The following is a 26,702-nucleotide window of genomic DNA, read 5'->3' on the forward strand; positions in this document are numbered from 1 at the left end:
GGGTAGTCTTTGCCTCCCATCCCAAAGCAAGATGAGATTAGATTAGTTTATGGAAAATATAGGGTGCCACCCCACACAGACACCCGCCCTCTTTGGTCCTTTCATCTTGGGGATCTCAAAGCACTAAACTGCTCATTAATGTTCTTTGCCCTGGGGCTGTGAGGAGTTCTGCAGAGGAGACCTAGAAAACCTAGTTTCCTACGTTTTTCTCCTAAGCTAAGGCTAAAGGAAAGAGCAGAAGGACACAAAGATTAGATGAAAAGGATGTCTTCACTACTTGTGAGAAGGTATAGAAGTGCTGCCCCTTTTTCCATCCTTATGGCCAGAGTGCATTTCTTGAATAACTAGGGTCCTGTGTTAAGGGGGCAATTTGAGGGACTTTTCATCTGCAGGTGACCAGGCCCTAGTCCTTTCCTGCTACTTTCATCTCTGGGATCTCAAAGCAACCTATTCATTAACCCTTTGTCACTCACCTCCTTCCCAGGCTTTCCTCCATCCACTCTCCTCCCCCATACCCATCCTAGGCCTTGGGAAGAGACCCAAGTTTCTGGTTTTTGCAGGGAAAGAAGAGGAGAGAAAACGAATGCCTTTACTCATTTAACAAAATAATAATTTTCTGGTGAGGTAGAGAGTCTGGAGTTTGGGGAGCCCCCTTCCATTCAGGACTGATAGTGTGAGTCTTGCTTGTAGAGAGTGCTCTAGCCCAAAGGACATAGACTTTTGAGTGTGATTCACAGTCTGGAAAGGCTTAGGGACTGGCCCAAGAAGGTCACTCTGCTAGCCAGTGGCAAGAAAAAAATGGAGACCCCCGTGGACAGCCCTTCTTTATTCCTCTCCCATTTTCTCACCTCCCTCCTGGGCTGTAATGAACAGGAGCCACTTAGATGAAAAGGGGGTGGGGGTGGGAGTGAGTATCCAGTGGGATTTATCTCACATTCCTGCAAAGGAGGTGTGCCAGGCTATCAGCTTACACCTTACTTCTCCCTAAACCAGCTAAAATGGACAGAAAGGAGAGGGAGTTGGAGGCCAAAGGGAAGGAAAGGATTTATGCATTTATATAACATTTTACAAATATCTCATCTGATTCCTACAACAACCCTTCAAGGTTTATTTACATTATACAATTGAAGAAACTGAGGGAAACGGGTTAAAATGATTTCCCCCCAGTCACACAGCTAGTAAAGTGTCTGAAGCTAAATTTGAACTCAGAAATTTCCTGATTCCAGACCCAGCATGCATTATAACACCTAAGTGCTCCAGGGGATATATTCTTAAGCTAACTCTCTAGCAATTGGAAAGGATGCTGAGGACTTACTGTGGACTTCTACCATCCATCCTCAATACAAACATGGGACAAACTTTGTGCTTCCCACCCCAAGGGATTCAGGCAGTCCTGGGCTGGGGGCAGGGCAGGTGGGAAGGGAAGCCTCTGGGGGTTCTTTGGGCTCTGAGGAATTGGAGAAAAGCTGCCTACTGTGTACAGAGTCCTGTGCCACAGGAGAGAAAAGATCATTAAGACTTCATCCCTCTCCTCATGGAGCTCATAGCCGAGGTGAAGATTAAAATACTAATATATAGTAATCAAATTAGAGAGGGGGTAGTATGTGAAAGCATTATTCATCCTTTGTTTTCCAAAAAGCCCAGTGACATCACCAGGTGATGTCTTGACTTGATCTAAGTGAAGCAGAATTGCACAAAATAGCCTCATTCTCTCCCTCAGAGACATCAAATAGCTTATCTGGGACCAAAGAATCCAAGTTCAGCTCCTGACAGTCTTTTATTAACTATTCAACCTTGGACAAATGCATTTACTCTTCTGTAACTCACTTTTCTCCTATGTAAAATAAAGCCAACGGGCTTAGATGACTTTTGGGGTCCTATTCAGCCCAAAATCTATGATCCTATGAATGGTCTGTATAAAAAAAAAAATTAACTCAATCCAGAAGCCCAAAGTGCCACGTGACAGCAACGGCAGACTCTACCAGGAGATCAAGGAAGACGTACTGGTGGAGATGGCTCAGGCTGGCCTTCCAAAGATGGGTGGATGAGTCACAAAAACACTGCGTAATTTTCCTAGGCGATCCAGTCTCTTCAGTTCAGTGTCTGTCTTTAAGACCCATCCAAGAAGAACTCAACTAATGGGCTGAAGTTCACAGGGAGGGAGGGAGGACGTTGTAAAGTATAGGAAATGGCGTGAGTTGGAGGGGATAGAAAAGGGGATTTGGGATATGATTGTTTCAAAATGTGTGTTTTCCACAGTGCCCATCCCCTCCAAAGCCAATGGCAGCGCCATCTCTGCCCTGTCCTTGAACAAGGAGAGCCTGGTCAGTGGCGTGGTCACGAACCCCAACGAGGTCTTCTGCTCGGTCCCTGGCCGCCTGTCCCTGCTCAGCTCCACCTCCAAGTACAAGGTCACCGTGGGAGAAGTGCAGAGAAGGCTTTCACCCCCCGAGTGCCTCAACGCCTCCCTGCTTGGGGGTGTCTTGCGCAGGTAAAAAAAAAAAGAATTGCAATCTTGTGAAAGACGGGCTGGGCTGGCCGGATCCCTTTCTCCCTTATTACAGTTGGGAAGCAGTGAAATCATGTTTGTAAAGTGCTCAGCACCTAGTAGATTATAAAGGCTTCTTCCTTCCCCATCCTCTTCCTTTTTCTCTTCCCAGGGCTTAAATCCTACCTAAGTCCAACACTGTAAGGCTCACAGAGCACTCTCCTCACAACCCCACTGCCAGGGAGATAGTGGGAGAATTATGATGCCCATTTTACAGATGGAAAAGCAGATTCGGAACGGTTGGGACTTGTCCGCCTTCACGAAGCCAAGTAAACAGCAGGATAAGGCTCCCAGCCCAGAGTTGCTTCACTCACCCTTAGCTAGCCCCCTGAGAGAAGGAAACTCCTCCTTGGACCAGTCTTTCCTCCGTGCCGGGGGAGGTGGGTGGGGGCTGAGCGCTTCCCAGACAGGCCCCAGCTGGCCCAGACTCGACTATCCCGGGAGCTCCCACACAAGTCTAGGCTGGTGGCTGATTATATTGGGGGGGGGGGGCCGCAGCTCGGAAAGAGGGAAGGACTTGGCTGAGGCAGCCAATGGAGAAAGTGGGGAGGGAGGGGGCCTGGTGCAGCCCCAAGAGCTGCAGGTTTGAAGTCAGGAGACCTGTGTTCGAATCCCGATTTTGCCATTCACTACCAGGGGATTTGGAGTGTCAGCTTCCCTCAGATTCTGTCTCTCATCAGTCAAATGGGAGAGCTAAACTAGATGATCTCTGAGATCCTTTAAAATTCTAATTCAAATGGTCTCTGGTTAAAAAAAAAAAAAAAAAAAAAAAGCTCTGGAGTTTAGGGGAGAAATGGGAAGGAAAGGGTCTTTAAATGGAAAGGAAGCAGAGTCTTGGGGGCTGGCTAGATGAGCAGACTAGATTCCCCCTTCTCCTTCCCCTCTCATATCCCTGGAAGCTCCCCCCTCCCGGGGGTAGGTGTACCCCGTTGTGTGCATTTCCACATCCCTGTGCAGTAGGCACAAGGTGATGAGGGCCAGAAGGAGGAGTTCTGGGAGCTGTAGGGGCTCCTGTATCTGTGTATACATTAGATGGGTATTGATGAATCTTATGTGTCCATGAATGTGTGTTTGTGTGTATATGCGTGATACAGAGCCCATACAGGGAGGATGGAGAGAATGGTACTTAGGATTCTGTGTCTCTGTACCTGGTACAGGCATATGTGCCCATGAACGGGGGGTGCTGGCTGCTGGCTGCGTTTGCCACAGGCCAAGTGTTGATTGCAAGACCCTGAAAGCCAACCCGTCAGCCATTGTCTCTGGCCCAATTGGGATGGGTGGAGGAGGAGGAAAAGGAGAAGAAAGGGATACAGATGGAGACAGAGAAAGCTGAATAGAATTTTATTCTATAGGGAAAGAAACTACGGACACCTATAAACATGTACCCAGAAAGCACGTTGTAGTTGGAGTAATCCTGGGGCATGCCCGTGTGCCAGGGCCAGAGCAGGGTAGGCTGGGACTGGGTGTAGGTCGAAATGTGTCTTGGCAGGAATGTGTGTGCTGGGCCCAGGTGAGAGGGAGGGAAAGGGCATTCTCCCCCAGAGCTGCTGCTGGGGAGCAGACCCTGCGGACCCTCTCTGCTTCTGTCCCTTGGGCTGCCGTTCTCCAGCCCAGCTGAGGCCTCTGAGAGGAAGAACTTAACTTGGCAGTTAAGGCAAAGCCCTGGAAGGGGCAGTAAGGCCATTTTGCTTGCTCCTCCACCACAGGTCAAATGGAGACCCTGAAAACCAAGCCACGTCAGCCATTTTCTCCAGCAAAGGCCCTCAAATGACTAGTAGGACAGGGAGCCATTCTCAGGTCATCTTTATTGTGAGGATCCCAGGCTCTGAGGTTCCCACTAGTCTGGCCACGGAAAGATACACTATCCCTGTTTCAGTCTTGTCCCCCCCTCCTGTTCCAGCCAATAAAGAAATTGAAAGCCGGAAGGGACCTCGGACATCATCTGGTTCAATTCCCCCTCCCTCCTCTTTTTTTTTTTTTTTTTTTAAAGAGATAAGGGGCTTGAAGATAGGTGGGTATTTGAGTCAGGATCTGATATATTCCCGATTCAGATTCTAGCACTCTAGATATCCATTATGCTACACTTTCTCTTAGAGACCCTGAAATCTAAGAGGGAAAGAGGAAGAGGAGGAAGAGAAAGAGAGGGGAAGAGAGACAGAGAGCTGAATATAGTTTTATTCTATTGGGACAAAAAACATCTCCTGCAGGAGATGGCCTCTCTAGGAATAATAACATCATTTATGTGACATTTCAAGTTTACAAAATGGTTTATAGATGTTATTATGGAAGGTAGGTGTTATTCTTTCCATTTTACAGATGACAAAATTGAAATCAAGGAAGTTTTTAAATTAAAATGCCCAGAAAGGATCATATGTTTTCTACGTGTCAGTGGTCCATGCATTATACCACTTAGCTCTCTGAGTAGTTATTCAGCCTCTGGTGAATGGATGTTCCCTTCCAACGATGGAGAACTCATTGCACACCAAGGCATCCCTTTACACTTCTGGACGACTCTAATGGTTAGAAAGTTTTCCCTTATATCAAGGCTGAAATTCACCTCCTTGTAATCTTTCTGTATGGAAAGCAGAGTAGATTTTCTGTCAGTCTTTGAGAATGCGAATGAGCAGTCAATCATTCCCCCCTACCCCATGTCAAACTCTTGAGCTCTGTCTATCTTTAGCAAGACTTGGTGGAGGAGGAGGGTGGGTAGGGGTGGGGAAGGGAGTCCGTTGACCTATGCCTTTATGTTCCTCTCTCCCTTATAGGGCCAAGTCAAAAAATGGAGGCCGCTGTCTTCGGGAGCGATTGGAGAAGATTGGTCTCAACCTGCCGGCGGGGCGTCGGAAGGCAGCTAATGTGACACTGCTTACCTCCCTGGTGGAAGGTAAGTGGGGCTAGCCCATCCTCTCACCAAGAGCCATCAAGGGCAGGATGCTCTGGACCCAGGAGAGACTTGGGCTAAGATCCCACAGATCCCGCTCTCTTACAATCCTGTCCAATTAGAAGGCACGCTGTGTAACAGTGTGATTTAAGGGAAAGCAAGAAAAGGACACAGGGAAAAAGGTGCAGGCAAAATGCCATGGGAAACAGACTCCAAGAGGACTAGGTCTTATATATAACAGGCCCAATGGCACTTTTCTTGAGGTTCTCTAAGTGTGAAATATCAGTGGGATAGCTGGTCTTTTACCACTTGATTTTCCCCCCAACTCAGTTGATTTAGTCATGGGAAATAAGGAGCAGAAAATGAGGAGTGAAATTTTCTTTTTAAACAAAAGCATGAATAAGTATCTTGGATGGAATTGGGGCAACACCATCAATTGAATTACAATTGGCCACACCCTGAGTGACACCCTAAAGCTCAACAGTGTGACTGCTGTACCTATACTAGAGCAGCAGTAGGGGTGTGTGTGTGTGTGTGTATTCTCCCTAACCAACTGCAAAATTTTGAAAATGAAAACCTACTAAAAAATAACTCATACTCTGTTCTTTTTAAAAAAAAAAAATCTTTTATTTTTAATTAAAGCTTTTTATTTTCAAAACATGCATGGGTAATTTTTCAATACTGCCCCTTGCAAAATCTTGTGTTTCAATCCCCCTCTTTCCCCACCCTCTCCTCTACATGGCAGGTAACCCAGTATATGTTAAACCTATAGGAGTCCCAAAGGCCTCCTTTCCCCATCTGAAGCTAACTAGTCAAGTTAGACAGGGGTGCCTTGGGTCCACTTTCCCTCATAAAAGAAGCTGAAAATTCAGTCGAAAGAATGTCCCAGCAGCTCTGAAACGGGGTCAGAGGATGGAGGAGATTCCTTAGGTTGTAATGATGGCCTTCTCCTCCTCTCCAGGAGAGGCAGTGCACCTCGCCAGGGATTTTGGCTACGTGTGTGAGACGGAGTTCCCAGCCAAGGCAGCTGCTGAGTACCTGTGCCGGCAACATGCGGACCCTGCAGAGCTGCACAGTCGGAAGAACATGCTGCTAGCCACTAAGTGAGTATGTGCTGTGGGGAGCTGGGGTGGGTGCTGGTACAGAGAGCCCCCTTACATCCCTGGCAACCATGGTAATATCCCCCTTCCCTCTTCAGTATCCCACAGCAAGCCTCAGAGAGCTCAAAATCCCAAAGCTAGAAGGGACCTCAGATTATCCACTGGTGTGTAAGCTCTTTGCCTCTTTGGGGGTACCCTCGGTGCTTTAGCTCAGTCCCTGGCACATTGTAGATGCCTGATAGGTGATTATTGGTTGGTTGGTTGATGATGAGCCAGCTGACCTTCTACTGCTAGCAGCCTCTACTTGATGACCTTGAAAGGAAATAGGAGACCGTGAAAAGAACACAGGTTTGGAGTCAGAGCACCTGGGTTCAAGTTCTCTTTGTGACCTTGGAAGATGCACCTAATCCTCAGTTTCTTCATATGTAAAATGAGGAAGTCCACCTCCTCTAGACGGTCGCTGAGGGTCCTTTTAATTTTATAACAAAAATTTAAAAGAAGAATAAAAATAGCTAACATATCAACCGAGTCCCACCTTATAAGCCGTGTTCCTCACCTATCCACTTCACCTCTGCAAAAAAGGGAGGGAAGCACATCCTCCTATTTCTTCTTTGGAGCCATAGTAATTTCTTTTTTTCTTTTTTTTACTTTTTGTTGTTCCACATATTATTTTCCTATCAGTTCATATAACTTCCCATGCTTCTTTGTTCTTCACATTCATTGTTTCTGACAGTGAAGTGATAATTCTCCTGTGTTCATGTACCACAAATGGTTAAATTCTGTGATTCTTTCTCTACCTACTTTGTTCCTGTAAACTCAACCCAATCTCCTCCTTTAATATTTCTGCTTCTGTTCAGGGCACCATGATCCTCAGTCACCCAGCATTATCAGGATGCTTTTTCTGACCCTCAAGCTTAATTTGTCTCTTTTCATTGTCCACCATTGTTTGTTTTTTAGGACTAAACAGAATGAGATTAATCTCTTCTCCATGGGACACAGTTATCATATCTCCCAAATCTTCTTTGCTCTGGGGTAACTATATCTAAATCATGAGTTTAAGTCCCTTTACCATTTTTAAAAATCCATTTATCTTTACAGGTTGCCCTCCTGGACATTTTCCATCTTTTCAAAATTGTAGCACCCAGAACACAGTCATCCAGATGATGTCTGATGAGAATACAGTATAGTTGGACCATCACCTTCTTTTTTTTTTCTTTTTCTTCTCATATATATTTTTAATTATAATAACTTTTTATTGACAGAACCCATGCTAGGGTAATTTTTTACATTATCCCTTGCACTCACTTCTGTTCCGATTTTTCCCTTCTCTCCTTCCACTCCCTCCCCTAGATGGCAAGCAGTCCTATACATGTTAAATATGTTGTCATATATATATGTATTTACTTATTCACATTTTTATTATGTAATTTTTTTATTATAATAACTTTTTATTGCCAGAACCCATGCCTGGGTAATTTTTTTTACAACATTATCTCTTGCACTCACTTCTGTTCCGACTTTTCCCCTCCCTCCTTTCACCCCCTCCCCCAGATGGCAAGCAGTCTTATACATGTTGAATATGTCACCGTATAGCCTAGATACAATATATGTGTGCAGAACCAAACAGATCTTTTGTTGAACAGGAAGAATTGGATTCAGAAGGTAAAAATAACCTGGGAAGAAAAACAAAAATGCAAACAGTTTACATTCATTTCCCAGTGTTCTTTGGATGTAGCTGTTTCTGTCCATCCTTGATCAATTAAAACTGAGTTAGATCTTCTCTTTGTCAAAGAAATTCATTTTCATCAGAATACATCCTCATACAGTATCGTTGTTGAAGTATATAATGATCTCTTGGTTTTGCTCATTTCACTTAGCATCAGTTCACGTAAATCTCTCCAAGCCTCTCTGTATTCCTCCTGCTGGTCATTTCTTACAGAACAATAATATTCCATAACATTCATATGCCACAATTTACCCAACCATTCTCCAATTGATGGGCATCCATTCAGTTTCTAGTTTCTGGCCACTACAAACAGGGCTGCCACAAACATTTTGGCACATACTGGTCCCTTTCCCTTCTTTAGTATCTCCTTGGGGTATAAGCCCAGTAGTAAGCACTGCTGGGTCAAAGGGTATGCACAGTTTGATAACTTTTTGGACCATCACCTTCTTCTTTTTTTTTAATATCTGATGCTTTTTTAAAATTATTATTATAGTAACTTCTTATTGACAGAATCCATGCCAGAATAATTTTTTTACAACATTATCCCTTGCACTCACTTCTGTTCCGATTTTTCCCCTCCCTCCCTCCACCCCCTCCCCTAGATGGCAAGCAGTCCTATATATGTTGAATATGTCTTAGTATATCCTAGATACAATGTATGTGTGCAGATCCAAACAGTTTTCTTGTTTTGCACAGGGAGAATTGGATTCAGAAGGTAAAAATAACCCGGGAAGAAAAACAAAAATGCAAACAGTTTACATTCATTTCCCAGTGTTTTTTCTTTGGGTGTAGCTGCTTTTGTCCATCATTGATCAATTGAAACTTGAATTAGGTCTCTTTGTCAAAGAAATCCACTTCCATCAGATTACATCTTCATACAGTATTGTTGTTGACGTATATAATGATCTCTTGGTTCTGCTCATTTCACTTAGCATCAGTTCATGTAAGTCTCTCCAAGCCTCTCTGTATTCATCCTGCTGGTCATTTCTTACAGAACAATAATGTTCCATAACATTCATATACCATATTATGGTATATACTTCAACAACAATACTATATGATGACCAGTTCTGATGTACCTGTTCATCCTCAGCAATGAAATCAACCAAATCATTTCCAATGGAGCAGTAATGAACTGAACCAGCTATGCCCAGAAAAAGAACTCTGGAAGATGACTAAAAACCATTACATTGAATTCCCAATCCCTATATTTATGCCCACATGCATTTTTGATTTCCTTCACAAGCTAATTGTACACTATTTCAGAGTCTGATTCTTTTTGTACAGCAAAATAACGTTTTGGTCATGTATACTTATTGTGTATCTAATTTATATTTTAATGTACTTAACATCTACTGGTCATCCTGCCATCTTGGGGAGGGGTTGGGGGGAAGGAGGGGAAAAATTGGAACAAGAGGTTTGGCAGTTGTCAATGCTGTAAAGTTACCCATACATATAACTTGTAAATAAAAGGCTATTAAAAAAAAACCCAACAAAAAAAAAACATTCATATACCACAGTTTACCCAACCATTCTGCAGTTGATGGACCATCACCTTCTTCAGCCAGCCAAGGTTGCACTAGATTTTTTTGGCCACCACATTACATTGTTGATTCATTCAACTTACGATCCACTAAAACCATCAGATCTTTTTCACAATCATTGTTGTCTATCCATGACTTACTCATTGTATATTTGTGAAGGGTTTTGTTTTGTTTTGTTTTGTTTTTTTGATTCCACCTAATGCTCCAGCCTATCAAGAATCTTTTGGGCCCTCATTCTGGAATCCAGTATATTAGCCGGCTTTGTATCATCTTCAGATTGATGAGCTTTATCCATTGATAGCAATGTTAACCAGATCAAAACTAAGTTCACTAGAAACTTCCTGCCATGTGGACATAGTCCTGGTCATTCAATCAGCTCTGAATCCATCTGATTATATCTCCATTTTCTACATAAGGATAGCATGAGACACTTAAAATAAAGTGTCCTATTTTTTTTTTCTTCATAATTATAACTTTTTACTGACAGAGCCCATGTCTGAGTGATTTTTTACAACATTATCCCTTGCACTCGCTTCTGTTCCAACTTTTCCCTTCCCTCCCTCTACCCCCTCCCCCAGATGGCAAGCAGTCCTAAATATGTCACAGTATATCCTAAGTACAATATATGTACACAGAAGCAAACAGTTCTCTTGTTGCATAGGAAGAGTTGGATTCAGAAGGTAAAAATAGCCCGGGAAGAAAAACAAAAAATGCAAACAGTTTACATTCATTTCCCAGTGTTCTTTCTTTGGGTGTAGCTGCTTCTGTTCATCCTTGACCAATTGAAACAGAGTTAGATCTTCTCTTTGTTGAAGAGATCCACTTCCATCAGAATATATCCCATGAGATACTTTATTAATAATTTTGCTAAAATTGAGGCAAACCATATCCATGGCATTCTCCTCATCCACTAATTTATTCTCTCAATAAGGGAAATTAAAACATACTGCCAAGATTGTTCTTGATGAAGCCTTTTGGAATTGCTGCTTTCTTTCTTTTCTAGATGTTTGCTCACCTTTTGTTTTAGAATTTTCTTAGAAAATCAGGTCAAACTCATTGGTCTTTTCTCCATTCTCTTATGTTTTTTGAAAATCGATATGCCTAATTGGCAACTGGCAAGTAGGACTGAAGCTCAGGAGAGACACTAGAGTTGGATATATAGATCGGGAAATAATATGGATAGGGAGAGGGACTGGAACTTCATTTTCACTGATATAAAGAAATCCTTATACCAATACAAGTCAGCCCTTTCTCTGAAACTTGGAGTCTTGAAGAATTTCCCAGAATACTGAGGGAAGTTAAATGATTTAGGTTTCCTTGTGTCAGAAGTAAGCCTTGAACAAGGGTCTTCCTGTCTCTGAGGTCTCTTTCAACATCTGTATAGCCATGATAATTTGATTTTATGGAAGCTGACCTCTCATCTAGTGCGAGAGAACATAAAGGCCCAGCTCAAATCCTATCTCTTCCATGAAATTTTGCAGTATTATCCAGAAAAAAATGGAAGTCATGGAGCATCAGAGATGGAAGGAACCTTAGTGGGAATAGAACTCAGATTTTAAGCATTCAGTCACCATACATTTAATATAGAACTTGGCATATGCAAATCTTGGCACTAGAAAATCAGAGGGGGAAGCAGAGTTACCAAGAAGAATAAGCTATAGTCTTTGTCTTCAAGAAATTCAGAGAAGATTTAGAACATGATGTAGGTAGTGTGTGATGAATGCCATAATGAAGGGAGGAAAGACACTAAAATTTATTAATTGTCTGCTACATGCTAAGTACTTTTACAAAAACTACTACTAACAATCCTGGGAGGTAGACACTATTATTATCCCCATTTTACAGTTGAAGAAACTGATTAAGTCACTTGTTCAGGACCACACAGCTAATAAGTATCTGAGATCAGATTTGAATTCAGATCTTTCTGACTCTAAATCCAGTACTCTATCTACTGTAATGTGCAGAGACAATTATGAGGTTCAGAAGAAGAGCCCACTGCTGGCTCAGAGACCAGGAAAAGATTTTCTGAGCTTAGCCAACAAGTATTTAAATGTTTACTAAAGAACTGAATCTTTTTTTTTAAATAGCCTTTTATTTACAAGTTATATGCATGGGTAATTTTACAGCATTGGCAATTGCCAAACCTTTTGTTTCACTTTTCCCCCTCCTTCCCTCTATTCCTTCCCCCCATTGGCAGGTTGACCAATACATGTTAAATATGTTAAAGTATAAATTATATACAATATAAGTATACATGTCTTAACAGTTATTTTGCTGTACAGAAAGAATCGGAGTTTGAAATAGTGTACAATTAGCCTATGAAGGAAATCAAAAATGCAAGCAGACAAAAATAGAGGGATTGGGAATTCTATGTAATGGTTCATAGTCATCTCCCAGAGTTTAAAGAACTGACTCTTATTATTCTAGAAGATGATTAAATGGCAGAGAAAGGATTTAAATGTGTTAGTTTGGGATTGTTCATTTTTTGTTTGTTTGTTTTTTTGCTGAGACATTAGGGGCTAAGTGTTTTGCCCAGGGTCACAACAACTAGGAAATGTCAAATGTCTGAGGTTATATTTAAACTCGGGTCTTCCTGACTTCAGAGCTGGTGCTCTAACCACTTTGCAGCCTAGTTTGCCCCTAAATGCATTACTTTGAATGAGATAATCTAATACAATGCACTATTCTGATCCCTATAGCAAGTTAGGGCATTTAAGTTCCCAAAGCATTATTTTGATGATTATTCCTCTTACTTTATTTTTAACTTAAATTTAATACTTAATTTCCCCCCAATTACATGTAAAAACAATTTTTGACATTCTTTAAAAAAATTTTTGAGTTCTAAATTCTCTCCGTTCCTCTCTTCCCTTCTCCGAGCCTCCTTTGAGAAGAAAAGCAATTTTGATAATAGGTTATATATGTGCAATTATATAAAACATTTCTACATTAGTCATGTTGTGAAAGAAACAAGAAAAATAAGGAAAGTAAAGAAGTCTTTCTTTTTTCAATATATCTCTTTTCTTAAAAAAAGTTTATTGATTATTATATTTTGAACTAGTTTGTTTTGCATTAAGTTCATTAAAGTTTTATTTTATAAAAATTTATATGCCTTTTAAAAATATGACTTGCATTTCTCAAAAAGTTCAATTGATTTCTTTCTTGATTGGAGTTCTAATGTCACTCAAGGCTGTTTTCCTTAAATCATTGTGGTCATTGTATAAGCTGGGTTTTTTAGGTCTCTCTATTCTGCATCAATCAGTTCATACAAGTTTTTTTCCAGATATCTCTGAATTCTTCATATTTGTTGACTTTTGAGGTGATTTATGGTGATTGCCTAATGTAGGTTAATCCTTTCTATCCGGGAGACCTTAGGCAAAGTTTTTGAACTTGAAACTCTAGATCTTCATCAGCAAAGGGAATTTCCTCACTGGGAGTTCCCTATAAAGAAATCACAGATCCAGTGTTTAAAAACAAAAAAAGAATAATATTCCAAGGCATTCATATGTTATAATTTGTTCATCTATTCCCCAATTAGTGGTTATTTACTTTGCTTCTAGTTCTTTGTTATCATAAAAAAAATTCTGATATAAATATTCTCTGTATAACAACTTTCCTTTTGTCTTTTAAAATGCGCACCTTGGAGTTGTAGTATTTTTTTAATAACTCGGCTCCTCTCTTGTATCATAAATGAAGTTGTGTGAGGGCATGACTAGAACAAGCCTTATTTGTCCATATTCACCTAAAGCCTTGCACAAAGTAGCTGCTTATTAATGACCATGGTACTCAAGTCTATAGTCACCATGGGATGCTATCTCCTTCCCACACCCACCCACATCCCCTCGCCCTGGTCGCCCCAACAATTCTCAAATGATATGGCAATAGCTGTCCTTGGCATTTACAAATATTATCTCATTTGTTTTTCACAACAACCCTATGAGGTAGGGGCAATTATTATCCCTATTTCACAGTTGAGGAAACTGAGGGAGATGAAGGTTAAGTGACTTGTTGAGAGTAGGAAGTGTGAGTCTGGACTTCAACCCATAGGTAACGAGGAACCCCTGAGGGGAGTAGGGGAGTGAATAGGACAGAGATATACAAGTCATTTGATGTTTCTTAATCTATAAAATGAGGATACTCATGCTCACCTGACTCACAGGAGTATATGGAAGAAAGGGCTTTTTAAATCTTGTAAATATTACACACACACAATGATCCATAACTTCTCTGAACTAAGGATAAAAAATCTTATCCATACCCAAAGAAGGAACTCATTATATCCCAATACCGATTGAAGCATTCTTTTTTTCTCTTTTTTTAAAACTTAATTTTTCTTGAGTTTTTTATTTTTATTGGGATAGGAGATCTGTGTTCACAACTTGACTTTTATGAAAATGTTTTGTGTAACTTCATATGTAAGAGATAAGAGAACCTAGAACTCAAAAAAAATTAAAAATGTGTAAACTTTTTTGCTGTTGTTTTGAATATAACTGGGTGAAAACTGTTAAATAAATAAAATTGAATTAAAAAAAAGATTTTACACATACACACATACACAATATAGTCACTATACATATAAAGTATTGGGCAATAATTTCCATTCTGATCTCTCAGCCTTTCCTTTCTCCCGCATTAGAATTCTAATGCACCTGCTCCTTTTCTAACTAACCAGGGATATCTGCCTCCTCTCCTGCCAGGCAAATCTGCAAAGAGTTTTCAGACCTGATGGCACAGGACCGTTCCCCACTGGGCAATAGCCGACCCTCTCTCATCCTGGAGCCCGGAGTCCAGAGCTGCCTCACTCATTTCAGCCTCATCACCCACGGCTTTGGGGGCCCAGCCATCTGTGCCGCACTCACGGCCTTCCAGAACTACCTGGTCGAGTCCCTCAAGGGACTCGACAAAATGTTCCTGAGCAGCTCGGGCAACAGGCACCCAGCTGGAGACTCGAAAGTGTCAGAAAAGGATGTGAAACACCAGAAATAATCTGCCCTCGCCTCCTGCCTCCCCTGCCCCCTTGGGCCTGGGGTTCTCCTGAAGCTTGGGAAAGGAGGCCTGATCTCTTGAGTTTTGGGAGCAGGGAGAAAAAGAAGGGGGAGGAAAAGGCAGTTTGACTGTTGGGTCATTCTGGAGCACAGGCTGGAAAGATTCTTAGTTTGCTTTCAAAGGCAGTGATTGAGGAAAGAAGGAAAAATAGAGGGAAACCATGGCACAGTGTGCTGAAAGTGGGAGCAGGGGAAGGCTAGGCAGCTCGGAGACCTTGTTCTCTCTGCAGATTGATTCAGTTTGAAGCCGGGGACCCACCATCCTACATCACACGTGCAATGTTCAGGCTCCTCTATCCCCCTCTCAGTGGAAGAGGCTTAGAGAAGGGTCCTGAGAGAGCTTCACTTGGTAGGGAAGGGGTGGGAAGGGCTTCATAGGGCAAGGGTGGGGGGAGGGGGGTGGTTGGGGTGGGGTATGATGAGATCATCATGAGTTGAAATGAGAATGGGAATCCTTTGGCTGAAACCGGGGAGTGTGTGTTTATAGGGGGCTCTCCCTTGCCATACAGAGAAGGCCCTTCCCGGCAGAGGAAATACCCAGCGTGGCTGATGACCACTGGATGTTGTTCAAGGATCGGCTCTTTGACTCCCTTCCCATTCTTCCACAAGAGTAGTGGACATGAAGAATTGGCTGTTAGGTTCCTCAATAACCCTTTGCACCTCCCTGATGGAACCCCCTACCCCCCAAATGAGAAGGATCCAAGGGAGAGAGGAGCTATTGAAAAAACAAAGCAGAAGCAGCACTTGAGTCCAGGCCAAACTCCATGGCCTTGTCGCCATCTGTACATATTTATTTATGTTGTAATTAAATCAGAATGTCTCAAAGTCTCCATTGCGAGTTATTTATATTGGGTTGAATTGGGAATTCTGATTTGGTTTGGTTTCCTTCCTCTTCGGCAGAGAGACCTCTGGGCCAATGGACACGGGAAAGAAGGGGGTAGTTCTATCCCTGGGAACCTCTGGCTTGGTGGGATGGCAGCTGAAGTACTGCTGCCTCCGCCATTGTGTCACTGGTGAGCCCTTGGCGGCTGACTTGTTTCTCTGGATCCTGAAATAAATGTGTTCTCCAATCATCAAGGTGTCCGCTTCATAAAATCCTGTGATTGGCTCTGCAGCCCTCCCTGTCCTCCAGGTTAAGGGCTGGGGGTCTGGGGGATGGTCTGGGTTGTCAGTGGGAAGGCAATATTATCAATATAAGGGACTGGGAAGGAGCTCTGACACTGCCTCAGTAACCCACTGGGGGAAAGCTGAAAGGCAGTGTGGGACAATGGCCAACAAGCTGGCTATAGAGGAAGTCCTGGTTTCAAATCCTGCCTCTGACATGAGTTGTCTGACCATGGGTAAACCTATTTCCTCATCTATAAATTGGGCATACTAATAAGACCTGTTTTGTCAATCAAATGGGATAATGTAGGTGTCAGGTGCCTTGTGAACTTGAAAGTACTTAATGAGCACCAGCGATCATGAAAATGGATCTCAGACCAGAATAAGCATTTATTGGGATAGAGCCCAGACCCAGAGTCAGGAAAAGAGTTCAAATCTCCCTCAGACACTTACTAGTTTGTAATCCTGGGCAAGCCATTGAATCTTTCCATTTTGTTTTTTTAGCTATAAAATGAGCATGTTAATGAGACCTGTTTTGTGACTCAAATGTGGCTGTTAGGTACTTTGTAAACTTTAAAGCACTTTATGAATGTAGGTTATCATTAAAGTTGCATGGATTTTAGAATAGAATAATCATGTATAGGACAGTTAAGTGGTGAGTCTAGAGTCAAGAAGACAAGTTCAACTACAGCCTCAGTGCTTACTAACTACATGATCTGGGCAAGTCACTTAACCTGCTTGTTTCAGCTTCCTCATCTGTAAAATAAGCTGGGGAAGGAAATGGCGAACCTCTCCAGTATTTTTGCCAAGAAAATCCCATGGGATCACAAAGGGTTGGACTCAGCAACAAAAGCATTTATTTATTAAAGCGCCTCACAGCCAGCCGGGGAGGTAGGTGCTATTATTGTCAGATGAGGAAACCAAGGCCGGTAGAGTTATTTGGCTTGCCCAGTGTTTGAGACTGAATTTGAGCCTAGGTCTTCTTGACTTCAGGCCTAGTGTTCCACCCACCGTACCATCTAGTTGTCCCCAATTTGCCTTTATTTTTGGTATGAGAAGATAACCAACAACCTCTCAGTTTGATGAATCTGTTTAATGTGTCATAGGATCCTAAAATACACAGGCAACTGTTGCTTATGTACAAGGAAAAAGACTCTGGCTATGTCCTTGGCAGGCTTTTTGAGATCCTGAAGGAATGGAGCATGAGGCAGTGTCCAAAGACTGAACTTTGTGACTACTGGTAAATCACTAAAATCTCCACTGTCTCAATCACAAAATAGGAATAGTCACCCTACCTCCCGGGGTTATTGGTGGGGTTCAAATGACAGCATATTCTGAATTAGTATAAAATTCTCTACAAATATATGTTAGTTAGGTGCCACAGTGGATAGAGCCTGGCCTGGAGCAGGAGGATCATGACTTTTTGTCTCAGTTTCCTCATCAATAAAATGAGCTGGAGAAGGAAATGGCAAACATTCCAGTACCTTGCCTTTCAAAAACCCCAAACGGGGTCCCAAAGAGTCAGACAAGGCTGAAATGACTGAATAACTATACAAATGTAGAGAGTAGGGACTCAACCTGTGATTTCATTGGTCCAGGGAATTCCCAGGGAAGGTAAGACTGAAATGATTGAATAACTATACAAATGTAGAGAGTAGGGACTCAACCTGTGATTTCATTGGTCCAGGGAATTCCCAGGGAAGGGAACTACTGCCGATGCAGATTTGCAATTTAAAGTCTTACTGAGTTGCCCAGAATAGTGGTATAGGGGCCCAAGGTGTACACAGGGATCCATGTGGGCTGTGCATACTGACAAAGTTTTAAAATGTAATATTTATTTCTTATTTGCATTTTTATTTATTTTGTTAAATACTTTCCAATTACATTTGAATCTAGTTCCTGTTACACTCGGGTGGATTTTGGGTTTGGGAATCTGTGTTTGATGTGGCTGGCCTAGAGCTCTGAGAGGTTAAGGGATATACCTAGTTAGAGTTTCATACATACTGAATTCAGGTCTTCCTGACTTTAAGTCTGGCTCTGCTGCCTGCCCTACCTACAAATATACAAATTACACAAATGTATAAATATATAGTATACAAATTATACAAACATAACAAATTATTATTTTTCCACTTCACAGGCTTCCCCCCTTCCCCCCAAAAAACCCAACAACTAAACAAACATAATTTTATTGTCTCATTGAGAAATGGCCGGGAAGCCTGCTTTCTTCTGCTCAGAAACTCATGTTTCCTCCATCCAAGGAAAGCTTTAGGAAATCATGGACTCATCTTGCAAGGCTAAAAATCTAGGAACGGGTGACAGAAAAATCAAGCTGAGTTGCCTGTGGAGGGCAATTTATATGCCCAAAGCCAGTTGAGGGGAAGGTTGATTCACTTGGCTCTGGTTGATTCTTCTTAGTCACAGCCCCTGCAGACGGGGCCACCTCACTTGGGAAGCAGAGGTCAGGCAGCCCCTGCTAGCTCCTGCCTGTTGGACTTGAATCTCTAACCCTTCCCTGGACTTCTGGCTGATTTAGGAATTGCTAGGGTTCATCCATTCCTTCCTTCTTCTAATCCTGTGGCAGAGATTAACCTCAAACCTTTCACCAGCTGGAAGTAGAGGCTGAACTTGACTCTGGCAGCTTCTTCCTGCTTTTAGACAACCCCGACAGTGACTTTTGTGCTACTGAAAGAAGCCCACCCCCAGGGCAAGATGCCCAAGAAAATGGCTCCAATTGGCAGGGGACTTCCCTAAGGAATTCCACCAATGGGAAAAGTAGGCAAGGGTAAGAACTTGGCTATGGAGTGCCTGTAATTGCATAAAAGTATTAAGTGATATCCCTTTATCCGTTCAGTTTTGGTGCTCACTTAGGGCAATACTGGATGCGTTTTCCCTTGGCAGTGAATAGGCAGAAGATGGATGGTAGTTTCTGAGCATTTTCTAAGACTTAGTCTGCAGTGAATTGAATGTGAGACCCAACTCTTTCGTATTAGAGATGGTAACTATTTTTATTCCATGCTGCAAGCTGCTAGTGGACAGCAATCTTGTCTTTTAGCTTGTTCTGTGTGTTTCAGCCCTTATCAATAAGCATAGAAAAAATGGCTCTAAATCCAAATCATGCTTGAAAGCAATTTGGAACTGTATTAACTTCATGTCCTTAGTCTGCAGCATTGAGCCCAGTGCCCAGGACCAGTCTCCTGAAGATGTTAAGTACATTTAAAGTAAAGTGCCAACCAGTTTTCATGCCAAGGAAACATCTAGAAAAGGCAAAGAACCCCCGAGGTCAGGACCAAGCACAACTAGCACTCTCTCCCCCTTTCTCCTCTCTTTACTTCCTTCTCTCTTTCTTCTCCTCTTTCCCCCCTTCCTGTCTGCCCCCTCCCCCATTTCTCTCTCTGTGTCTGTGTCTGTCTCTCTCTTGTATGTATGTGCCTGTCTTGGTCTCTATCTCGCTCCCTCCCTGTCTCTCTCTGTTTCTGTCCGTCTCAGTCTCTATCTCTGTCTCTCTCTCCCTCTGTCTTTCTGTGTGTCTCTCTTTCTTCTCTCTCCCTCTCCATTTCTTCCTCTCTGTCTCTCTCTCTCCATCTCTCTCTTCTCTCTCCCTTCCTCCCTCCTCCTTCTTTCTGGGTTTAGTTTAGCATCGCTGGTTTTCAATGATAATGGCTGGAGCCTATGTCCCTCCCCCTCTCTGTCTCTGTCTCTTTCTGTCTCTGTCTCTCCCTCTTCTCTCCCCCTCCCACCCCAAATCCTGGCCTCCAACAGCAGCAAGAGATTTTGCACTCTTCCTTCCACAGCTGGGTTGAGTTAGAAAACATGAATAACCTTATTGGATAACGACCTAATGGCACATTATCACGGAACCAAACCGCTTAAAATGTCACTTTGCATTTACAAGACTGCTCCCGATTTGAACTGTGAGTATTGCTGAGGAGAAAAAAATCTTATTCCTCCCCAGAAAGGCCAAGAAAGGGGCCCAAATTTGGAGGAAAGTGGTTTTTAGTTTGTTTCATTTAGAAAATGAAGGAAACCTTAACAGGATGGTGGTGGGGGCGGGGGGGGGGGGAATCAAGATAGCAAGGAGAAGATATTAATGGATACTGGCATAACTTGGGCCTATGGACAACCATAGTCAGATCTCAGCTAATGAGCTTTGAGGGTTTAGTCTAGAAAAGATGGTACCCAATGATAAGGGCCAGAGCAGTTTTGTAGCAAGAGTTCTAATGGAGTTCTGGTGAAAAGATCCATAGCATCTCATGCACTTTGAACTGGACTAACCTTGATAGTGATGAGTCCCAATTTCCTATGTCAACATTATAGGAACTGTAAAGATCCTCAGAGATCATTTGATATAACCCCATCATGGTGCAGGATACCTAAAATGAAAAAAAAAAACCCTGCATATGGGACTCTGGAAGCTGAAGCTCATTGTTCTTGTGGGGGGTTACCCCCATTTGTTATAGAGAGGGCTCAGAGGTAACTATGATACCCTGGGGCAGGAGTTTTTGACTGGGGGACCTAGATTTCACTGGATTTACGAATGTGCATGAGATTAAAATTACATCTTTCTTTTAACTAATTTCTAATTAAAATTTAGCATTACCTTTTTTTTTCTTCAGACAATTGGGGTTAAGTGACTTACCCAGGGTCACACAGCTAGGAAGTGTCAAGTGTCTGAGATCAGATTTGAACTCAGGTCTTCCTGACTTCAGGGCCTGTGCTCTAAACACTGCTTACCTTCAGTGAGGAATTATTAGGTATACATGACTGTCACTAAGAGAAATCACATCTATGTGTACATAATGCCTGGCACATATTGTCCTTCAATCATTTTTCAGTCCCATCCAGCTCTTTGTGACCCCAATTGTGGTTTTCTTGGCAGAAATACTGGAATGGCTCCTTGTTTCTTTCTCCAGCTCACTTTACAGATAGGGAAACTGAGGCAAATAGGGTGAAGTGATTTGCCCAAAGTCACACAGCTAGGAAGTGGCTGACGTGTCTCCCTGACTCCAGGCCCAGCATTCTATTCACTATTCTACCTTAGCTTCCTGTCTGGCACATAGAATGCACTTAAAATCTTTATTGAATTGAAAATCAAATTATTTGCTGGCAGATGTCTTGAAATATTGTTTATACTCATTTCTATTTTAAATTATTGATGTAGATCACACATGATCAACCTTCCTGGACTGTATTTCAATATAATTGGCTTCCCTTGTAATCCTATTTATTTTATTTTATGCATTTAAAAACATTATTCTGAGAAGGGGTTCCCAGGCGTTAAGAGACCACCAAAGGAAACCATGACAGAAAATTTAAGCTCTGGTCTAAAGCTATTATGAGGTTTCTCACAAATTCCTTCTGGCCTGAAGCCTGTCCCCTGGCTCCATCTTTGGCTTGGGTATAAAAGGCCGAGTGACAAGAAATCAGAGTGAGCCAGCATAGAGTGTCACCAGGATTTGGCCAAGCCGTCTCTGGCATTCCCTCTACTTAGCTCGTGTGTAATTCAAGAGAATTACACAGCATGCTCTCACCTAGGATTACAGAGTGACGGAAAGCAATTTAGGAGACCCCTGAGTCAAGCTCCCTTATTTCACAGATGAGAAAACCATTGCCTACAGACAGAGCAAATAACTTGACCAGGATCTTACAGGCAGTAAGTGCTAGAGCCAAGATTTAAACTCAGGTCCTCCATATCTAAATCTGAGGTCCATCCCACTACATCACAACATCACGCAGAATTTCAGAGTTGGAAAGGCCACATAGTCCAAGCCATACCTAACAAATGATCTTTCCTACACATAACCAAGAAGGGGCTATACAGCCTTTGCTCTAAGACCTCTGATGAGGGGGAGCCCACCAATCCCATCCCACTCCCAAGTCTCTTCTCCAGTTTTAACATCTCTAGTGCCTTTAACCAGTACTCATATAGCATGAATCCGAGGCCCAACAGAATCCTGGCTGCTCCTCTCTGGGTACTTTCAATGTATTAATATATTTTCTCCATAAATTTTATTTTTGATTTACTTTATTCATATCTTAGATATTTCTAATTATATATATACACTCTGTATAAATCTTAGATATTCCTAATTATATGTATATACATTCTGCATATATCTTAGATATTCCTAATTTTATTTATATATATAAATATATAGATAGATATAGATATATAGACACATACATATATTTGAGCTTCTTGAAGGCAGTGTCCTTATCTTTGCATCTCTGCAGTCCCTTGTACATAGTAAGCACTTAATAAATGCTTTTTGGGGCAGCTAGTAGTATGGTGGATAGAGTGCCAGGCCTGGAGTTAGGAAGTTGCTATCAACATTCTCTGGTCTGATTCTCTATGGCCCATTTGGGGTTTTCTTGGCGAAGAAATGGAGTGGTTGCCATTTTCTTGTCCAGCTCATTTTACAGCTGAGGAAACTGAGGCAGACAGGATTAAGGGACTTGCTTACTTCACACAGTAGTAAGTATTTCAGGTCAGATTTGAACTCAAGAAGATGAATCTTCCTGACTCCTCCACTGCTCCATCTAGACAACCTGCAGGAGTTAGAAAGACTTGAGTTCAAAACAGCCTCAGATACTTACTAGCAGTGATCCTGGGAAAGTCTATTTCCCCCAGTTTCCCCATTTATAAAATGAGCTGGAGAAGGAAATGGCGAACCACTCCAGTATCTCTACCAAGAAAGCCCCAAAATGGGGTCATGGAGAGTTGGATGTGATTGACCAACAAAAAATAAATGTATTTTGAATTCTAAAATGTGGTTCCCAGAACTGAGCCCAATACTTCAGCTACGGCTCATTCCTGGATAAGATGCCTGTCTACAATCAGGTTAGTTCTGTGTGTTGCATCACACTGTTGACTCATGTTGAGCCTTGTGGGATACTAAAAAGCCCCAGATCCTTTTCCGACAACCTTGTCTAGCTGTATTTCCCCCATACAGACCCGTGGAGTTGTTTTTTAACCCAAGTGTAACACTTTGCATTGATTCCTTTAAAATTTAATCTTATTAGGTTTGGCCCAATGTTCTAGCCTGATGTATTCAGGATCCTGACTCGCCTCCAGTGCATTAGTTGTCGGCCTGGCTTTGGGCCACCTGTAGATTTGATAAACATGCCATCTATGCCTTCATTCAAGAAAACGAATGGAGAAAACAAAGTTCAGCTCTTCTGACACTGGCCTATGGTGCTATCGGTTACCTACTCACCAAAGTCCTCAGGAAGGGACCATCTTTAGCCAGGAAATCAAAAAAATGAGAACAGGGTCTTGTTAACTCCTTGGGCCTGAGGCTTTGCTAATAAGACATATGGTCGGGATTATTAGCTGGAGCGGAGGCAACAGCTCACTGTGGATATTGGAACAACACAGAAAGACTTTAAAAGGGTCATGACATTTTCTTTTTTTTCTTGGTGATTCTTTTTTTTTTTTTTTTTTTTTCCTGGGGAAATTTTTTTTATTATTTTTCAGCCCCTGACTTGCTTGGTTTGGCTCTAATGAAAAATAGGTGGTGATTTATACGTGTAGATGGCTGGTTTACTTAGCGGCTTTTCTGCACATCTGGTGGCCTCAAATTAAAATTCATGCATTTAGACAGCTAGTACTGCTCATCATGACTTTTAAATCACTGGGAATTCAGGCTTTTAGAAAGCAGCAGTGTGTACTGTGGAAAGAGCTGGAACTGGAAGCTGAAGACTGGGGTTTTAGTCCCCATTCTGATACCAGCTGAGAGCTGAGAGCCTCTTCCTCTCCTCTGATCTCTATTTTGTCATGAGTGGTTGGCAGATGATCTCTGACTTCCAGTTCAATATTCAAGATACTAGAATGATGTGTTCTGTAAGGCTAAAAATAGGTGATTTAACTGGAATAAAATCCCTCTCCCCTTTTTTAAAAGATAAAAGTATTGGGGGAGGGGAACAGGAAGAGAAAAAAGCGATCAGGGAAAAATGTAATCCTTAAAAAACTCCAGTAAACTTTAAGGAGGACTTTTTGAAGCTCATCAATGGCAACATTACTATTAAATATAAGGCAGCAGGCCTTGGAAGGCGTCTGGGAACCATCCTAATTCTCCTTCATGGATTTTGCTTTTGTAATCAAAGAGCTTAGTTTTGACTTTATGGAGGATCAGCAGGCAAGCTCAAGAAAAGGAGGGGACCAGATTTACTCTACCCTTTGAAACAGGAGGGGTTTTCAGTGTCCTTCAGAGAGCAGCTTTGTGTTGGCAGTTAAGACATTCTGGGTTTCCTTCTTTCTTCCCAGAAGGTGCCAAGATGTTGGTTCCTGGTAAACCTCCAGTATCTCTTCATCAGCTGGCCCTGGTGTTCTCTCTCTACCCTGAGGCTAAACAGATGCTCCCCACTCCAATGTACCTCCAACCCAGAGGTCTGGGAAGGGATAAATTGTTTTTTGTTTATTAATCACCTGTGAGCAGAAGGGAGCCAATAGGAAGCCCATCAGGAGCAGAATTTTTGGTAAGGAATCAAAGGATATTAAAGGGACAGTAGAGACTCCACAACTTCTGAGTTTCCATTGAGTCACTCGCTGAGTCTACTTTCCATTCCCAAAGTGATAGCACGGTATAGTAGTAATGAAAGATAAAACAGACATCACCAACAGACTTGGAAGTCAGATTTGGACCTTAATCCTGTTACTGTGATCTTGGACAAGCTACTTAATTTCTTAGATCTGTTTCCCTTCCCTAGAATGGATGGGTGACTCCCCCGCTCTAATACTGTGAGACAGTTCAAACTATTGGGAATAGTCTTAGCATCATGGCATTAAGAGATAAAAAAAAGGTCTAGCGATGATCCAGAAATCCAATTTTACCACTTACTAAATGATAAATAATCTTAGAAAAGCCATTGTCTCTGGACCCCAAATGGCAGTTGTGGTGATGGACTTGCTCTTACTTACTTGGAACTTTAAAACATCATCTAGTTCCTTTCCCTCCAACTATTTTAAAATGATTTTATAAACTCAAAAGAACTCAGGTGATTTTTCACACAGGTAGTAAACATCGTGGCAGAATCCCAATAGAAACTTGAACCCAAATCTCTTGCTTAAGTCTAGGTCTCCCTCCATTAAATCAAACTTCCTCTCCTTTAACAGAGACTTATAAATTACTAACAGTCTGGTTGAAATCCCAACTACTAGATAGAAGAGCTACATTCCTTTAAATAAATATTATGCAAAAGCAATTGGGAACAAAATGTTAGAGAACCTCAGCCTGCCAAACCAAACAGTGTTTGTCTAAGCAAACACCTTTGTTTAGGTTGCAAGTATATCCAAAATGAATACTTTGTTTCCACCATTCTAATAGAACAAAGATCCACTTTAGGATCCTTCTGATCTCAGTGAGGATTCTTGTAGTAGTTTTTAAGGCCACCTGGACAGCTGCTCTTCCAGCAAGGCCAGCTCTCCTACCGTCTCCTCTTCCCAAGCCTAATCTTGGGCCTGGAATCCCTCTGGAGTAGGTATCCCTCCTGAGATGGCTGGCCAAAGAACAGATGGTCCAAGAGTCTTCTAAAAACATGTTTTGCAGGCAGACTTGGGTTTCACTTAGGATCTTCTACCATACTTAAGAAATGGCAGATGTAGTTTTACTTAAGAAATGGCAGATGTAGTTTAAGTGACTTGATTTATGTCACTGTGGCAGTCTTAACTAAGATAATGGTCACATGGTGGTAGTAGCTGCTAGAATTTATATGGTGCTTGCAGGTTTGCAAAGCACTTATTTTCTCATTTGCCCTCACAACTACCTTGGGAAGGAAGTGCTATTATTTTTGCCATTGTATAGATGAAGAACTGTGGCAAATAGGGGTGAGTGACTTGTCCCAGCCAGTAAGTGTCTGAAACCAGATTTGAACTCATGAAGATGAGTCTTTCTGACCCAGCACTCCACTGCGCCCCCGAGCTGCCCTACTTAGTCTTTTTAACTGCATTTTACTCCAAATGGGGACAATCTCTCCATTATACCAAGCCGATTTAATGATCATCAAAAGACATCATATGGTCAAGCAACAGGATGTACAATTGGGGGGGTGCCACAGTTCTGGGGACCTTTCAGCACAATATTCTGAGAACAGGTGAGCAGGAAAAGTATCTCATTAAAAATGATTCTTTGCTGGGAAAGGCAGGGTAGAAGACATCCTGTGGGGCTAAATTTGTGGCAGACTGTTTTGCTTAGTGAGGTCCTTGCTTAAAAAAAAGCATATACTTGCATGAAATAACAAAGAGTCAAACAGAACCAAGACAACGTTGTATACAGTAACATCAATGTTGTAGAGTGAATGTGAATGAGTAAGCTTTTGTGAGATAAATGGATCTTTAAGTCAATCACAGAGGAACTACAAAAGGTCCACTCCCAGAGAAAAAAATTGATATTGTATTGTATTGTATAGTATTGTATAGTTACACACACACACACACACACACACACGCATGCAAACGCACACACACACACATATCCTTGTCAAATATAGGCCTTCTCTAGTGAGAGGTTGGGAGGAAGGGAAATAGCTTGGAACTCAAACGGAGATACTGAGAAATGTAATATTAAAACAAAAGATATCAATTAAAAAAAAAAAAAAAAAAGCCGAGAGACTAAGACAGCGCAACTCAGGAACAGAGAAGATGGAAGTGAGAAATTTAACTGAATTAGACCCAAGGGAAAAGTACCATTCACTAAGTTCAGTGGCAGAACACATCTTCCCTGAGGAATGGTCCAGTCAAACTGAAAGAGAAGAGCCCA

At 42.0% G+C, this 26,702-nt stretch overlaps 1 protein-coding gene across 2 annotated transcripts in view; it reads left to right on the top strand.

Moving 5' to 3' along the window:
• Positions 1-15,240, top strand: part of TFAP2E (transcription factor AP-2 epsilon) — a 38,039-nt gene extending 22,799 nt beyond the window's left edge. The window contains exons 4-7 of one of the 2 annotated variants that reach the window (XM_031962127.1): positions 2,260-2,491; positions 5,314-5,432; positions 6,391-6,532; positions 14,494-15,240. In XM_031962127.1, the coding sequence (XP_031817987.1) occupies positions 2,260-2,491; positions 5,314-5,432; positions 6,391-6,532; positions 14,494-14,782 (782 nt within the window). In that variant the 3' untranslated portion in view covers positions 14,783-15,240. Of the gene's footprint in view, positions 1-2,259; positions 2,492-5,313; positions 5,433-6,390; positions 6,533-7,627; positions 7,783-14,493 lie in introns of those variants that run through there. The other variant, XM_031962128.1, reaches the window with a different exon arrangement.
• Positions 15,241-26,702: the final 11,462 nt, after the last annotated feature.

The sequence above is a fragment of the Sarcophilus harrisii genome, chromosome 3 (assembly GCF_902635505.1).
Source record: "Sarcophilus harrisii chromosome 3, mSarHar1.11, whole genome shotgun sequence".
Lineage (NCBI taxonomy): Eukaryota > Metazoa > Chordata > Mammalia > Dasyuromorphia > Dasyuridae > Sarcophilus > Sarcophilus harrisii.